Source organism: Lemur catta, chromosome 21, assembly GCF_020740605.2.
Source record: "Lemur catta isolate mLemCat1 chromosome 21, mLemCat1.pri, whole genome shotgun sequence".
In the NCBI taxonomy this organism is placed as follows: Eukaryota; Metazoa; Chordata; class Mammalia; order Primates; family Lemuridae; genus Lemur; species Lemur catta.
In genome coordinates, this window is record NC_059148.1 from 33,012,997 (window position 1) to 33,029,398 (window position 16,402).

A 16,402-nucleotide genomic window follows, 5' to 3' on the forward strand; every position below is an offset into this window, starting at 1 on the left:
TTGACTTTAGAATCTTGGAGGGATTTCTGCCCCAGGCGTGCACGTCTGCACACGGGTGAGAAGAGGGTGTCCCGGCAACAAGGTAGCTGCGGGTCAGAGCAACAGGGATGGGGACAAAAGCAGGTCTGGGGTCATCGGATGAGGAGCAAAGCTCAGGCCTTTTTTTACATAGGGTGGACGTTGGAAAACAAGTAAAAAAAAAAAAAAAGGCCGGGTGTAGTGGCTCATGCCTGTCATCCCAGCACTCTGGGAGGCCGAGGCGGGAGGATCGCTCGAGGTCAGGAGTTCGAGACCAGCCTGGGCAATGTAGTGAGACCCTGTCTCTACTAAAAATAGAAAGAAATGATCCGGACAACTAAAAATATATAGAAAAAAAAATGAGCCGGGCGTGGTGGCGCATGCCTGTAGTCCCAGCTCCTCGGGAGGCCGAGGCAGGAGGATCGCTTGAGCCCAGGAGGTTGAGGCTGCTGTGAGCGAGGCTGACGCCACGGCACTCTAGCCCCGGGTGACAGAGTGAGACTATGTCTCAAAACAAAAAAATAGAGTGACATCTTCAAAGTGTCAGAAAATAACTGCCAAGTCCGAACTCTAAACCCAGGGAAATATCCAGAAACTACTCAGAGAAGAACGAATTGGAACTCACTAACCATTTCTCACCAAAACATTGAAAACGGTGAGTCACAGACTGAGACAAGACACAATGCATGTGACAACCCATTTGAATGACGGTAAAACACTCCGAATGGGTAAAAAAATCTAAAACTGAGCTTTTCCATGGAGAAAAGGCAGATGATGGAAATACGAACAGGCCCCTCACAAAATGAGACCCGAACGGCCAGTAACGGGTGAGTAGGAGCTCAACGTTCTCTCTCAGGGAAAGGCACAATCAAACCGGAATCGGATACCAGCAACCTCCTCAGAGCACCCTGCGTCACAAAGATGGACCAACGGAAGTTTCTGGAAGGTTCTGGAGCCCATGGGACTCTCGTGGAGACTGGTTTGTCTCCTGCGTTGCTTGGACAGCTTAGGACACCCGGGTGTCTGTGGTAACCTGAGCAAGATGGCGGCCACGTGTGCACCCAATGGTTCTTACTCTACGATGGACACAGCTAGGAGCATCCCTGGTGACCTCCCGTCCGGCCCAGGGTCCCCGGCCAGAAGCAGACGCCCCGGCCACTGGGGAACATGCCGTGCATCCCTCGGCGGGTGGGTGGTCACCCCAGGCGGGGACAGGACCCCCGACCCCGCGGGACCCCGCACCTGGATGAAACTGTCCTTGCCGCGGTCCCTCAGCTTCATGGCGCTGCGCCACCGCAGGTACTTGTCCCGGTGGGCCGAGATCTCCGGCGTCAGGGCGGAGCTGTGACGGCGGAAGTCCTCGAGGTTGGGGGCCGGCTGCGGCGGTAGGGCCAGCAGGTTCTCGTCCGCCAGTTCCTCCTGCGACAAGGGCATCCCGAACTCCTGGCTCAGGTCCTTGATCATGGCGGACGAGGGCAGGAGGTCCCTCACGATCACCTCCCTCAGGTCCCTGCTGTTGCGGCAGATCTCGTGGATCCTGGAAGGCAGAGCCGCCACCCCCCCGCCCCCCAGGTGAGCGTCCCCTGCCTTGCGGGACGGGTGTCATCACCCGTTTTACAGTAGGAAGTGAAAGCTCCGAGGGTGATCAGCCGGCCCGGGGCGCGGAGCTTGTCCTTAATTACGGGGTGCACCAGCCTGAGCCAGAGCGAGACCCCGTCCCTACTAAAAAATAGAAAATTAGCCGGGCGTGGTGGCACATGCCTCCAGTCCCAGCTGCTCCCCCAGTCCCAGCTGCTCCCCCAGTCCCAGCGACTCGGGAGGCTGAGGCAGGAGGATCGCTCGAGGTCAGGAGTCTGAGGCTGCTGTGAGCGAGGCTGACGCCACGGCACTCTAGCCCGGGTGACAGAGCCAGACTCTGTCTCAAAAAAAAAAAAAAAAAAAAAAAAAGAAAAGAAAAAAAAAATCTAAGGGGACAGATTCCCGTCTGATGACCTGGGCTCACGGGGGCAGAGGTCTCCTTCGCTGGCTTCCTCCCGGCCACCCGCATCCCGCTGGGACTCCTGTCTGTCACTGTGACCTCATTCGTGTCTCCCACCAGCCGAGCCACCGTCGCCTGCCACCTGGGCTTTCAGGGACGGACAAAGCCGTGACGGATGGCGCTGCCAACATAGGGCACAGAGAGGCCTTCGTGGGAGTCCCAGCCACCAGGGGGCCCAGCCGGTTCCCAGTCGCTGCATCGCCCCCCTGCACGGCCCCGGCTGGCTTGAGACCCCCCGCGAGGTAGTTGTGGTGTCGCCCGGGCTGGGGGATGACAGGCCTTCCCAGCTCTGAGTCCCGTCCCCGGTCCCTGTCCCTAGCCTCCTCTTTCTACTCCGTTAACATACTCGGCAAGGGCCACCCGTGGCCAGACTCACTGCTGGCTCTTCGGTGACATGGACGGGGCTGCCACCTCCGGCCCCCCATGTGGCCAGGACACCAGCTGGCTGTCCCCCCCTGCCCCGGCCACCTCACTCTTCCCGGGGGCCGGCTGGGGGCCCGCAGGGTGCCAGGAACTGCCCTCCCCGAGCCCTGCGGGGACAGTCCCACCTGGCCACCGTCCGGAAGGCGCTCCTGGGCATGGCCTTGCGCAGGTACAGCGCCGTGTGCCGCACCAGCTGCGCCACCGGCCGGAACAGGTGCACGCGGTAGAGGGCGGTCTCCAGGTCCGCGTAGAGGCGGTGGCGGAACAGCAGCTGCGAGTTGTAGAGCACCTTGTACCCGCCCCGCTCGGCCTCGGGGGTCCTGCAGGGGCGACAGCCTTGGTCAACGACGCCCTGTGGCTTCCTGGGCCACCCGGTGGCTCTGCCGTCCCGCAGAGCTTCCCTGCATGTTGGTGTCTGAAGACAGACAAAAGGGCCGGGCGCGGTGGCTCACGCCTGTCACCCCAGCACTCTGGGAGGCCGAGGCGGGAGGATCGCTCGAGGTCAGGAGTTTGAGACCAGCCTGGGCAACAGAGCAAGACCCCGTCTCTACTAAAAAATAGAAACAAATTATCTGGACAACGAAAAATATATATAGAAAAAAAAAATGAGCCAGGCGTGGTGGCGCATGCCTGTCGTCCCAGCGACTCGGGAGGCTGAGGCAGGAGGATCGCTCGAGGTCAGGAGGCTGAGGTTGCTGTGAGCGAGGCTGACGCCACGGCACTCTAGCCCGGGCGACACAGTGAGACTGTCTCAAAAAAATAAAAATCAGCGGATGGACGTGTGAGTCGCTAGTTTGTGACAGTCATACATAGTGCTGCCGTGAGCATCCGTGTGCGGGTTTCCGTGTGATCACATGTTTTCAGTTCCGGGCATAAGGCCCGCTTCTCCTGGCCCCTCTCGGCCGCCAGCACATCAAGACAAGTCCCCAGAGAGCCGCGATCCCCTCCCGGGTGGACAGACTCAACCTCTGCACTCCCAGCTGTCAGCATCTGGGTCCGGCAGCATCTGAACCCTGAGCACAGACGTGGCCTCCAGACTAAAGGAGGGAGATGCTATGTTTTTTCTGGTTTTTTTGAGACAGAGTCTCGCTCTGTCGCCCGGGCTAGAGTGCCGTGGCGTCAGCCTCGCTCACAGCAGCCTCAGCCTCCTGGGCTCAAGCGATCCTCCTGCCTCGGCCTCCCGAGTAGCTGGGACGACAGGCATGCGCCACCACGCCCGGCTCATTTTTCTATATATATTTTTAGCTGTCCAGCTAATTTCTTTCTATTTTTAGCAAAGACGGGGTCTCGCTCTTGCTCAGGCTGGTCTCAAACTCCTGACCTCGAGCGATCCTCCCGCCTCGGCCTCCCAGAGTGCTGGGGTGACAGGCGTGAGCCACCGCGCCCGGCCGGGAGACGCTATTTACCCTGACTGGGACGGTTGCAAATTGTGCAGAGAGAACCGTCACGTCACCAAAACCAAAGGACAAGAACACCGCGCTTCAGGCCAGAACCGGACTCTCTAACTGGCCCTGCAATGTCCCCACTGCGAGGCCATCGGGGTGTCCCCGGAGACATGCAGGGAGGAGCAACCCCCTTAGCCAGTCCCTCCGCCCTCGGAATGACCTTCCCTGGGCTGAGCTGAAATCTACTATAGAATGTTCCAGCCCCCAGTGACCCGAGGCCGTCCTCGGCTCAGATGTCCGAAAGTGGGACCCGTTGTCCCGACCCACCCTGCGTTCTGTGTCCCCCTCAATTCCCCGCTTCAACCAAAGTCATCCGGTTCCTCCCGGTCAAGTCCGATCACAAGCCCGGGAAGCACCCCACGACCGACCCCGCGAGGGACAGAACCGACGTGTCCCCTCTCCCCAGCTGACGCCACGGCACCCCGGGCTCGGGTGCGACAGCTCCCCCGGCCGCGACACGCCACGCAAGCCACCCACCGGCTTTGGTGGCTGTCCCACAGCCGCCGCAGGCCCTGGTCGGCCAGGCCTTCCAGGACGAAGACGTGCACCCGGCCGTCCAGCAGGTGGAAGCCGGTGACCGCGTCCAGCTGGGGCCGGTCCCGGATCGTCACGCGCATCCTGAAGGCCGACGGCACCTGCTGGACGCCGCAGGCCGGGCAGGACGCCAGGCCGAGGGCCTCGGAGTTGATGGCGGTCACGTCCTGCAGCAGCCCGTGCACCAGGGCCAGCTTGGCGACGTCGAACACGAACACGATGCGGCCGAAGCGGGTCCCCCCGGGCTGCGGGTCCGCGACGGCGGCCCCGGTGCTCAGCGGCACCGCGACGTCCACGCGGAGCTTCAGCAAGGACTCGGCCTCCACGTAGCGGCCGGCGGGCATCGGGCCGCGCTGGGCGCCGTCCGTGGGGACCCGGAACCCCGCCACCAGCCTCCTGCTCCGGCCGCCCCGGCCCCTGTCGCCGCCGCCGCCGGGCACGGGCTGGGGCTCGCAGGCGTGGATGGGGACGGCCAGGTTCAAGTACTTGTGGCCCAGGAGGAGGTCGGCGAAGCTGACCCGGGCCACCCCGTAAGGGTCCCAGAGCGTGTCGTGGGATTCGAAGGGGTTGGTCTCCGTGTCCTTGGGAGGGATGAGGCTCTGGCCGTTGAGCTGCGAGTCCAGGGGATCGTCCCCGAAGAGCGTGGGCTTCCGGGCACATTCCTCGGGCCTGCGGTCCCGGTCGTGGACTTCCACCGCCATAGGCGGGCCCTCCAGGTACTCCCGCAGGTCCCCCGGGGCCATAGTCCCCAGGAAGATGACGTTGATGTCCTGGAAACGAACGTGGGGGGCGTGCGGCCGCCCCTCGGTCTTGTGCGCTGGCGTCTTGTGGAACTTGTACTTGCAGTAGACGGGCACGCACAGCCTCTGGGAGAGACAGCCGGGCCACAGCCGGTCACCCGGCCGCCACGGCGGTCACCTGGGGTCACCCTCCCAGCACGGGTAGCTCCAAGCCCAGTGACACGCTCACCACCACCGGCAACCCCTGGGGCCCAACCGTGAACTCTCCTCCCATGCAAGGTCCTCGCCAGGCCTGCGGGCCGTCGCCTCCAAGCAAGCACCAAGATGGCGCTGCCTTGGAACGAGGGTTGGATAAGTGTCAGTCATTGTGTTTGTGCCTCCCGAACTGTGAGTGCCATCAAGACGGGCCACGTGTCTTTTTTTTGCTCCTGTGTTTCTAGTTCCTGTCCCAAGGCTGGGCACAGGAAAGGTGGGGAGAAGACATTTCTAGAAAAGGGAGTCCCTTGGCCGGGCAAGGTGGCTCACGCCTGTCACCCCAGCACTCTGGGAGGCCGAGGCGGGAGGATCGCTCGAGGTCGGGAGTTCGAGACCCGCCTGAGCAAGAGCGAGACCCCGTCTCTACTAAAAATAGAAAGAAATTAGCTGGACAACTAAAAATATATATACAAAAAGAAATGAGCCGGGCGTGGTGGCGTATGCCTGTCGTCCCAGCTACTCGGGAGGCTGAGGCAGGAGGATCGCCTGAGCCCAGGAGTCTGAGGCTGCTGTGAGCGAGGCTGACACCACGGCACTCTAGCCCGGGCGACAGAGCGAGACTCTGTCTCGAAAAAAAAAAAAAAAAGAAAAGGGAATCCCTATTTTCCTTCCAGACATATCTGGAGCGTTGGCCCAAGGCCCCGTTCAGCATGGCACTAGGAATCCACGTTGAGTCCCAGGGGATTCGGGCGCGGAAGAGGCACCAGAACCAGACGGAGAGGAACACCCAAGCTGTGCCCCAAGGCAGAAAATAGGGACATTTCCATGTCGTGACTATGGTGCTCCATTTTTATAAATACAGGCTAAGCTTCCACGACTCTGTGGTCTGAGTTCATGCTCCGACTGTACTACTAATTTTACACTACGGCTGAGAATTTATTCCAAAATAATCCCGGATCCCCACTGCCCCCGGGGACCTGGGAGAGACTACAAAATGTCTCTGGAGAGACCCACCTTCAACCGGGGCCTCAGGGAATTCCCACCAAGAAAGATCCATTGAACATGAGATCACAGTAAAAAAAATCATAAAGCCCCTAAGGAAAAAGCTACGACGGGTAAAATCAGATGCACCAAGGGAAGAGGCGTGAGCATGATCAGAGATATCAAAGAAGCGTATTTGACAGGTGTAAGAAAACAGTATCACCAAGGCAAAAATCTCTTGCATTTCTACTTACTAGCCACGAATAGTTTAAAAATACGATTTTTCAAACCACCAATCACAATAGCATAAAAACGTACAATACTTAGGAAGAAATTAAATATCTCGAAACAACAAATCTCCCATTGACCTTTTCTGCGAAAGCTACTGGAGGATGCGCTCCAGCGAAACGAGAGGGCAAACGAAGGAAGAGGAAAACGCGGAATCCAGGAGAGGGAAGAAGGGACTCCCAGGGTGAGGAGCACCCAGCCGGGCACTGTCCTGCTACGACAGGGAAGCCCAGCGGTCCCCGAGGGACGGCGGCAGCCCTCACGTGAAGAGCCCCTGGGTTGTAGTAAGAGACCTCAGACTCCCCGGAACCTGATCGCTTTCGTGTGTCTCTGTGGGATCCTAAATGGCAAAATGCAGGTGCCAATCATGTTTCTCACATAGGGAGGGTCACCGATGGCTCAGGGTGGGCGGGAAGAGGAGGGACCCTGACCACCCCCCAGCCCGTCCAGCTCATCCTCACCTCGAGCTCATGAAGGGGCACAGGCTGTGCCGGGAGGCAGGACACACACTTGATCTTTATGGTCAGGGGGTTTAAGTCCTGCTTCTGCTCCTCGGTCATGATGGGGACATCCGTCTTCAGCATCAAAAGGCAATCTAAGATGTTGGCGGCCTTGTCGCTGCCGCGACTCACGACAGACTGCTCTCCTGGCGGGGGAAACGCACGCAGCGTTAGACCGTCCCTCGTGGCAGAAACAAGAGGACCACGGAGGGACCAGGCAGCCGGAGAAGAGGACAAAATCACAGCTAAAAAGGGGAAGGCAGATCGTTCTTAGTCGAGGGGACCGTCCTGTGCACTGGGGGGATGTTTAGCAGTCACCGCTTCCAGCAGTGACGACCAGAGATGCCCCCACACCCTGCCACGTGGCCCCCGGGGGACACGGCTTCTGCGAGTCGCGAACCCCGTGCTCGAGTAAGGGAAACCCGGAGAGGGGACGTCTGTGCTCCTACGACAGCCCGTCCTGGACACGCAGTGATGTCATTTCACCCTCAGAACAACCTCGCGAGGTCACTGTCCTCTCTGCTTTGCAGACGGGGAGGCCTAAGCCCAGAGCTGTGAGGTCATTGTCCGAGGCCTCTTGGCTGATGAGTTCTGGAATCAGCATCCAAACTGGCTCTGCTTGGCTAAGCGGGGCCCCTTCACTGTGCAATGTTCTCTCTTTTTATTTTTATTTTTATTTTTTTTGAGACAGAGTCTGGCTCTGTCGCCCGGGCTAGAGTCCCGTGGCGTCAGCCTCGCTCACAGCAACCTCAGACTCCCGGGCTCAAGCGATCCTCCTGCCTCAGCCTCCCGAGTAGCTGGGACTACAGGCATGCGCCACCACGCCTGGCTCATTTTTCTATACATATTTTTAGCTGTCCAACTAATTTCTTTCTATATTTTTTTAGTAGAGACGGGGTCTCGCTCTTGCTCAGGCTGGTCTCAAACTCTCGACCTCGAGAGCGATCCTCCCACCTCAGCCTCCCAGAGTGCTGGGATGACAGGCGTGAGCCACCGCGCCTGGCCTTAAAATCTTCTTTAAAAAGAAAAAAAAAGAAGAAAGGTTTTTGCCTTCGTATTACCCTTTTTTGAAATAACAAAGTCACATAATTTTACCCAAATACAGCCTGAGGTTCCCACCATCAAAACGTATGGATATAATAAATATTTATTGATTTATTATTTGCCAACATGCAGAAAACCTACTTCTTGAATCATGATAGCTCTTTGAAAGCAAAAGAATCAAATCCCTGTTCTGCCCCCGAGCTGTGTGGCCTCAGGTAAGTTGTTTAACCTCTCTGAGCGTCTTTCCCTCACTGAAAAAATGAGAGATGATACCACCACTGACTCCCCCACTAGAAGCCGAGAGGGCCAGGGTTTGTCACGAGAAGTGACATGAGAAGCGCCTGGCGCCCTCAGGGGCTCCGTAAAAACTGCTTCCCTTTCCTCCCTTTCCTAGATGATTTTCCAAAAATCTGTAGCGAAGTGTTTGTCAGGAGCATCGTCTTATTTAGCAGCCACAATTATGAGCCTTCACGGTCTCGCAGGTTTCCCTGGGAATCAAACAGACCTAAGCTGTGTGATGTCGGGCCACGCACTTAACCCCTCTGGGCCTCCATCTCCCCTCTCTGCAGTGCGGACAGCGGCCCTCGCTCTCCTGAGGATAAAACGAGGGGGTCCCGGAGCGAGGCTCGGCCATCGTGAGCTTCCCATGTAGGGACATTCTAGCCACACGCGACCAGACACGCGGACGCCGTCGGGAAGGCGTACCGGCCAGTAGCGGTGTTACCACCAGCTGCAGCGAGAAGACGCTCGGCTTCCAGGGCCCGGCCTGGGCCAGGGTCACGTCCTGATCCGCTCGGAATTTCTTACTCCGCTTCGGGATCTTCTTCTTTCCCTCCGAATCTTTCCCTTTAGCTGCGAAATCGCACAAAGGAAATCAGCATCAAGAGGAGAGTTGTGGGCCGGGCGCGGAGGCTCACGCCTGTCACCCCGGCACCCTGGGAGGCCGAGACGGGAGGATCGCTCGAGGTCAGGAGTTCGAGACCAGCCTGAGCAACAGCGAGACCCCGTCTCTACTAAAAATAGAAATTAGCTGTACAGCTAAAAAAATATATATAGAAAAAATGAGCCGGGCGTGGTGGCGCACGCCTGTAGTCCCAGCTACTCGGGAGGCCGAGGCAGGAGGATCGCTGGAGCCCAGGAGTCTGAGGTTGCTGTGAGCGAGGCTGATGCCACGGCCCTCTAGCCCGGGCGACAGAGTGACACTCCGTCTCAAAAAAAACAAACAAACAAAAAAAAAAAAACAAACATACTGCAGCACAATTCACAATGACAAAGATATGGAAGCAACCTAAGTGCCCATCGACTGACTAATGGATAAAGAAAATACGGTCTATGAGTACCGTGCGGTACTACCCAGCCATAAAGAAGAATGAAATAACGTCTTTTGCAGCAACTTGGATATAACGGAAGGCCATCATCCTAAGAGAAGTAACTCAAGAACACAAAAATAAATGTCACGTGTGTTCTCACTTGGAAGTGGGAGCCACAGGATGGCTGCACAAGGCCACACAGAATGGTTACCATGGACACTGGAGATTCACGATGGCGGAGGTTGGGAAGAGGAACAAAAAAATTATCTCTGGGGCACAACGTGCACTTTTAGGGTGACTCAGGCCACCACCGTACAATACGGACACGCAACACGATTCAACTTGTATTCTCTAAACCTACTAAAATAAAAAATATATATATATATATTTGGTGATCTGTCTAGTTAGCGTCAAATTCCAGAAATTCCCACCTGACTTACCCTGAGACTTTCTTCTGTCCAGCAAGTTTGTTAGGTGGCTGAATGACGCTTGCTCAGTTAACTCTTTAATCTCCATTATGGTGGCTCCGGCCAGAGAAACACCTTGTGTTCTTGTCACACTCCATCTGGAAAATTCACCGTGAGAAAACTTAATGAAGGGGAAAAAATTCAGGGGCCAGATAAATGAGAACGGATTTTTTTTTTTTTTTGAAATGACAATTGCCTCTCTCTAACCCAGTGGTTCTCAAATTTCAACGTGCCTGTGAATTACCCGGGGATCTTGTCAAATAAAATGTAGATTACCGCTCAGTTAAGCTAATGCATGAAATTCTGCATTTCTACCAAGCTCCCCAATAATGCTCACCACACTTGTGCCTCCTCAAAAATATAACGGAAAATAATATATTTTTATAAAACCAGTAAAACTATAAAACATCTAGGAATTCACTTATAGGCATTATGCATAACATCTACAGGGAGAAAAAAATAACTCTACCTTCAAGGATAAAAAGGACAGTCTGAATTAAGAAAAACAATATACCATGATCATGCATGGGATAACTTGACAAGGTAAAAATGTCAATTCTTCCTAGACTAATCTACAAATTCAAAATGAAAACAATTTTTAAAAATCAAGATTATTTAATGGCCGGGCGCGGTGGCTCGCGCCTGTCATCCCAGCACTCTGGGAGGCTGAGGCGGGAGGATCGCTCGAGGTCGGGAGTTCGAGACCAGCCTGAGCAACAGCGAGACCCTGTCTCTACTAAAAATAGAAAGAAATTATATGGACAACTAAAAATATATATAGAAAAAATGAGCCGGGCGTGGTGGCGCATGCCTGTCGTCCCAGCTCCTCGGGAGGCTGAGGCAGGAGGATCGCTTGAGCCCAGGAGTCTGAGGTTGCTGTGAGCGAGGCTGACCTGCCCCCCAAAATAACATGGGTCAACCCTTACCGGACCGTGGAAGGATCATACGTCTTGAGCGGCTTTTCACATTCCTCAGTGTTCTTGCAAGGAGTTTCTGGCTCTGTTTGGTGAGAACCTGATAAAATTAGCAAATATCTCCGGATTTCTTTGTTCCGTGCTGCTGGTTGGCTAAGAAATGAGGGCCCTTTACGGAGGTCTGTAATGCCAGTCTCCAGGCGGAAGGCCTGGTGCATGGTTAACCGTTCAGTAAAAATCTTTGTTATGGCCGGGCACGGTGGCTCACGCCTGTCATCCCGGCACTCTGGGAGGCGGAGGCAGGAGGATCGCTCGAGGTCAGGGGTTCGAGACCAGCCTGAGCAAGAGCGAGACCCCGTCTCTACTAAAAAAAAAAAAATAGAAAGAAATTATCTGGACAGCTAAAAATATATATAGAAAAAACTAGCCGGGCGTGGTGGCGCATGCCTGTAGTCCCAGCTACTCGGGAGGCTGAGGCAGGAGGATCGCTTGAGCCCAGGAGTCTGAGGTTGCTGTAACCGAGGCTGACGCCACGGCACTCTAGCCCGGGCGACAGAGCCAGACTCTGTCTCAATAAAAAAAAAAAAAAAAGTGGAGCAAGAGCAGCGCTGCCTTAGTGGCAAACCATTCTGGCGGCAGCTGCAGATACACCGGAATGTCACCAGCGCCCACACACGGCCTCAGCGGCACCAACCAAGCACTCTCCCTGCCGGGACCCGGCACAGGCCTTGCCCGCAAAGCGCATCTCCACCAACCTTGCAAGCGCTTTGAGTGTGTTTTTGCTTTTTCGTGATTTGCTGGTGGGTGCTCGTGACTCTGCTCCTCTGTGACGATGCTGGCCTCCGCAGTGCCCCGTGCAGAAAATCCTCTCTGATTTGCAACCAGACGTCTCACTTCCTCTGGAACCCAGGAGGAAGGACCATCACTGACTCAATCGGTCACACCTACTTACTGAATCTCTGTTAATTACTCGGTCTTGCTTCATTGTTTCTTTCTTTTTTTTTTTTTTTTGAGACAGAGTCTCACTCTGTTCCCCAGGCTAGAGTGCCATGGCGTCAGCCTCGCTCACAACAGCCTCAACCTCCTGGGCTCCAGCGATCCTCCTGCCTCAGCCTCCCGAGTAGCTGGGATGACAGGCATGCGCCACCACGCCCGGCTAATTTTTTTTCTGTAGATATTTTTAGTTGTCCAGCTAATTTCTTTCTATTTTTAGCAGAGACGGGGTCTCGCTCTTGCTCAGGCTGGTCTCGAACTCCTGACCTCGAGCGATCCTCCCGCCTCGGCCTCCCCGAGTGCCGGGATGACAGGCGTGAGCCACCGCGCCCGGCCGCCTCCTTGTTAATGGCTGATGCCTGATCAAGGCTGGCGGTTGCTAAAGGTCAGGGTGACTGTAGCAATTTCTTAAAATGAGACGACGATGACGAAGTTTGCCACATGGATCGACTTCCTTTCACGGAAGATTTCTCTGCAGCGTGCAATGCTGTTGGATGTTAATAGCATTTGCCCCGCAGAACTTTTTTCAAAATTGGAATCAATCATCCCCAACCCGGCCATTATTGTATCAAGTAAGACCATGGAATATTCTAAGTCCTTTGTTGTCATTTCAACAATGTTGGCCGGGTGCGGTGGCTCACGCCTGTCATCCCAGCACTCCGGGAGGCCGAGGCGGGGGGATCGCTCGAGGTCAGGAGTTCGAGACCAGCCTGAGCAAGAACGAGACCCCCATCTCTACTAAAAATAGAAAGAAATTAGCTGGACAACTAAAAATATGTAGAGAAAAAAATGGCCAGGTGTGGTGGCGCATGCCTGTAGTCCCAGCTACTCGGGAGGCTGAGGCAGGAGGATTGCTGGAGCCCAGGAGTCTGAGGTTGCTGTGAGCGAGGCTGATGCCACGGCACTCTAGCCCGGGCGACAGAGCGAGACTCTTTCTAAAAAAAAAAAAAAAAATTGCTTTCTTTTGTCCCCAGGGGACATTGTGTAATTTTTTTTCAGCAAACGTGCAGCGCTAGTCTAGAGACAGGCACCAGAGCCGGCCTAGGACGAAAGGGCCCATACGGGGACACTGTCACCAGGGCCATGAATTCCTGAGGATGCCACTTCCTAACGCCCAAGCGTGTCCTGGAGGGGTGACATGCCGCTGCCACGGAAACCAGCATGAGCACGTGGAGATTAGAGGAAGCCAAGGCGGGAGTGCCGGCTTTTACTCTGTCACCAGGTTCTAAGCCAGAAACCTCCGGAAACATTTCCAATAAAATCAGAAGCCCCGAACTTACCGGAAGACCCTATGTCATCCACGTGGGTGGTTGTCTTCAATCGGTAATACCTGGCTTTTTTTGAAAGCTTGTCCTTCGTGTCCCAGAGCCTCAGGGTTATTTTGTGAAAATTTATTTTCTTTAGCAATTCCTTCGTCATACTGATGGTAAAAGCTTGGGCCCATGACACCCAGAGCTTGTCACCTTCACGCCACGGCTTCACGGTCTGTGTAAAATGACATTCAGTGACTTTTAACTGTGGAAAGATGGGGGAGGTGGCAGCAGGCACAGCAAAACCCCACCTGGGTCCCGGTGGCCGGGTCCCCATCCGCAGGACAGCCGGGGCTCTGACTCCCGTGCCTGGCTGTCCCCCAGCTCCGGACTCACACAGGGAAATAGGGCATCGTGCATGGGCCCCGCCGGACCCCTGGGTTCCTTGGAAAAAATGACAGCAGGGCGGGCGCCGTGGCTCACGCCTGTCACCCCAGCACTCTGGGAGGCCGAGGCGGGAGGATCGCTCGAGGTCAGGGGTTCGAGACCAGCCTGAGCAACAGCGAGACCCCGTCTCTGCTAATAATAGAAAGAAATTAGCTGGACAGCTAAAAATACGTATATTAGGTCAGTGCAGGGTGGCACTCAGGGGTCGAGGCCCGACACCCTGCATTTGTAGCAAGCGGAGCCACTGCTGGGGGTCTGCAGAGCATGGTTTTTGCAGAGAGTGCGAGAACACGCAGAAGGCCACCCACCCACACACACCTTCACCCCCGACTCCAGGAACACCTTGGCCACTGTCGGAAACATCACCATGTCAACCTCTTTGGGCTCCTCGTCATCGGGCAGCAGGAAGTACTCCAGGTGGTAGAAGTGCCGCATCTTTGCGATGGTGTTGTCCATCTTAGGGTGTTTCTTATATTTTTCAAACAAACTCGTACGTTTGCCTTTATGACCTAAAAAACAGAGATTTTATTTTTTTTTACCTTCTTTTTTTTTTGTTTGGAGACAGAGTCTCGCTCTGTCGCCCGGGCTAGAGTGCTGTGGCGTCAGCCTCGCTCACAGCAGCCTCAACCTCCTGGGCTCCAGCGATCCTCCTGCCTCGGCCTCCCGAGTAGCTGGGACTACAGGCCTGCACCACCACGCCCGGCTAACTTTTCTATATATTTTTAGCTGTCCAGCTAATTTCTTTCTATTTTTAGTAGAGACGGGGTCTCGCTCTTGCTCAGGCTGGTCTCGAACGCCTGACCTCGAGCGATCCTCCCGCCTCGGCCTCCCAGAGTGCTGGGGTGACAGGCGTGAGCCACGGCGCCCGGCCTTTTTAGGGTTGTTGAGAGGACTGAGCATGTGAAGCCCAGGCAACCACAGTTGGGCCCCCCAAAATCGCTTCTTTTCCAGACTGGCATCGGCCACCGCAGCTGGAAAGGGGACGCTGGCGGTGGTAGGGGGATGCAGGGCATGCATGTGCCCTAAACTCCTGGGAGACAGTCATCACGCACCGCCTTTTGTACAGGGGACGTTAGGATTCTGTCCCAGCACCTACCCATGTTCACGGGGAAGGCCAGTGAGATGACAAATTTGCAGGGCACGACCTGGGGCATGTCGGAGTTCAAGGTGCCACCAGACTCTTCCGAGGACTCGAAGCTGCTGCTCTCAAAGTCAGAGTCGGACGCCTGGGACCCGACCGTGGCCTTGAGGCACTCCTGCATGTGACACTCGCTCGGGGACGGGTAAAGGCTGTTGACGGAGGAGATGGGCCCGAGGCTGGCCCGGTCCTCCTCCTCCCACTGCCAGGCCTTCAGCGACATGCTGCAGGGCTCGCAGGGGCGGGCGCTCCTAGGTAGCAGAACACAAAAGCTGTCACCACGGGCTGCTCCCAGCAGGTGAGCCTGGCCTCCTGCAGGAAGCCCCGCCCTTCTGCCCCCGTCCCTGCCTGCAGGGCCCGGGTCCCAGTCCCTGCCTGGCACCAGGTAAGTGCTCAACAGGTGCAGAGTGTGCACAGAGGAAAGAAGCATCCAGAAGCGAGGCTGCGACCCCCCCACCACGTCTCCAGCCCGAGGCCAGCTGCTGCCCCTTTGGCTGATGGACTGTACCTGCCCCAGGTGAGCCCCCTCCCCCTGACCGCCCGGCGGGGCGGGGCAGGGCGAGCAGCATTTGCTGCCTGGGGAAAGGGACCCCAACCCAGGCCCGGGGACAGCACGTGCCAGAGCCGGGGGACGGCCAGGAGCGAGGGACACCCCTCCCACCCCCGCAGCCCACCCCCCATCCCCTCTCCCACCCCTCCCCGACCCCTCCCCCACACCCCCATCCCCTCCCCCACACCCCATCCCCTCCCCATCCCCTCCCCCGCCCCTCCCCCACACCCCCATCCACCCCCCCCACCCCTCCCCAGCCCGTCCCCTCCCTGAACTCCCATCACCTCTCCCACCCCTCCCCCACCCTCCCCCCTCCCCCCACGCCCCCATCTCCTCCCCCACCCCCCTCTCCCGTCCCTCCCCCACACCCACACCCCCTCCCCCACACCCCCATCCCCTCCCCCATCCCTCCCAGCCCCTCCCCCACACCCCCATCCCTTCCCCCACCCCTCCCCAGCCCGTCCCCTCCCCCGAACTCCCATCACCTCTCCCACCCCTCCCCCCACCCTCCCCCTCCCCCACGCCCCCCATCTCCTCCCCCACCCCCTCTCCCCGCCCCTCCCCCACCCCCCTCTCGCACCCCTCCCCACCCCTCCCCCCACCCCTCCCTAGCCCCTCCTCCATCCCCCTCTTCCCATCCCCTCCCCCACCCCTCCCCAGCCCGTCCCCTCCCCGAACCCCCATCCCCCCTCCCCCACACCCCATCTCCCCCCAACCCCCCTCTCGCACCCCTCCCCCACCCCTGGCTCAGTGCCGGGCTCGCGGGTCCCCGGGGAGCGGCGCGGGTCCCGCCGGGGAGGGGACCGTGTGGCAGGCGACCGAGGTGGGGCGCAGGCCGGGGCTGCCCTCCGGGCGGTACCTGCGAGCGGACGCGCACACGGCGCCGGGACTCGCGGCCGCCTCGGCGGGGAGACTCCGGGACGCGGCTCCTCCACGCGCGCGGCGCGCTCCGACGGTTGCTAGGAGACGGCGTGCGGCGGGGCGAGCCTGCGTCCCGGGGGCGGGGCGACGCTGCGTCCCGGGGGTGGGGGCGTCCCGGGGGCGGGGCGACGTTGCGTCCCGGGGGTGGGGCGACGCTGCCTGCCGGGGGCGGGGCGTCGAGGGGGCGGGGCGACGCTGCGGCCTGG

The 16,402-nt window shown here is 57.6% G+C and overlaps 1 protein-coding gene across 7 annotated transcripts in view; it reads right to left on the reverse strand.

The window, feature by feature from the left end:
- Positions 1–16,216, reverse strand: part of CFAP92 (cilia and flagella associated protein 92 (putative)) — a 23,325-nt gene extending 7,109 nt beyond the window's left edge. For 2 of the 7 annotated variants that reach the window (XM_045534156.1, XM_045534154.1), the window contains exons 1-12: positions 16,135–16,216; positions 14,684–14,976; positions 13,906–14,096; positions 13,171–13,375; positions 11,653–11,796; positions 10,910–10,997; positions 9,957–10,081; positions 8,912–9,058; positions 7,124–7,308; positions 4,402–5,324; positions 2,605–2,799; positions 1,261–1,555 (exon numbers count right to left, since the gene is read on the reverse strand). In XM_045534156.1, the coding sequence (XP_045390112.1) occupies positions 1,261–1,555; positions 2,605–2,799; positions 4,402–5,324; positions 7,124–7,308; positions 8,912–9,058; positions 9,957–10,081; positions 10,910–10,997; positions 11,653–11,796; positions 13,171–13,375; positions 13,906–14,096; positions 14,684–14,948 (2,763 nt within the window). In that variant the 5' untranslated portion in view covers positions 14,949–14,976; positions 16,135–16,216. Of the gene's footprint in view, positions 1–1,260; positions 1,556–2,604; positions 2,800–4,401; positions 5,325–7,123; positions 7,309–8,911; positions 9,059–9,956; positions 10,082–10,909; positions 10,998–11,652; positions 11,797–13,170; positions 13,376–13,536; positions 13,683–13,905; positions 14,097–14,683; positions 14,977–16,134 lie in introns of those variants that run through there. The other 5 variants (XM_045534155.1, XM_045534159.1, XM_045534160.1 and 2 more) reach the window with 5 other exon arrangements.
- Between the last annotated feature and the right edge of the window lie 186 nt (positions 16,217–16,402).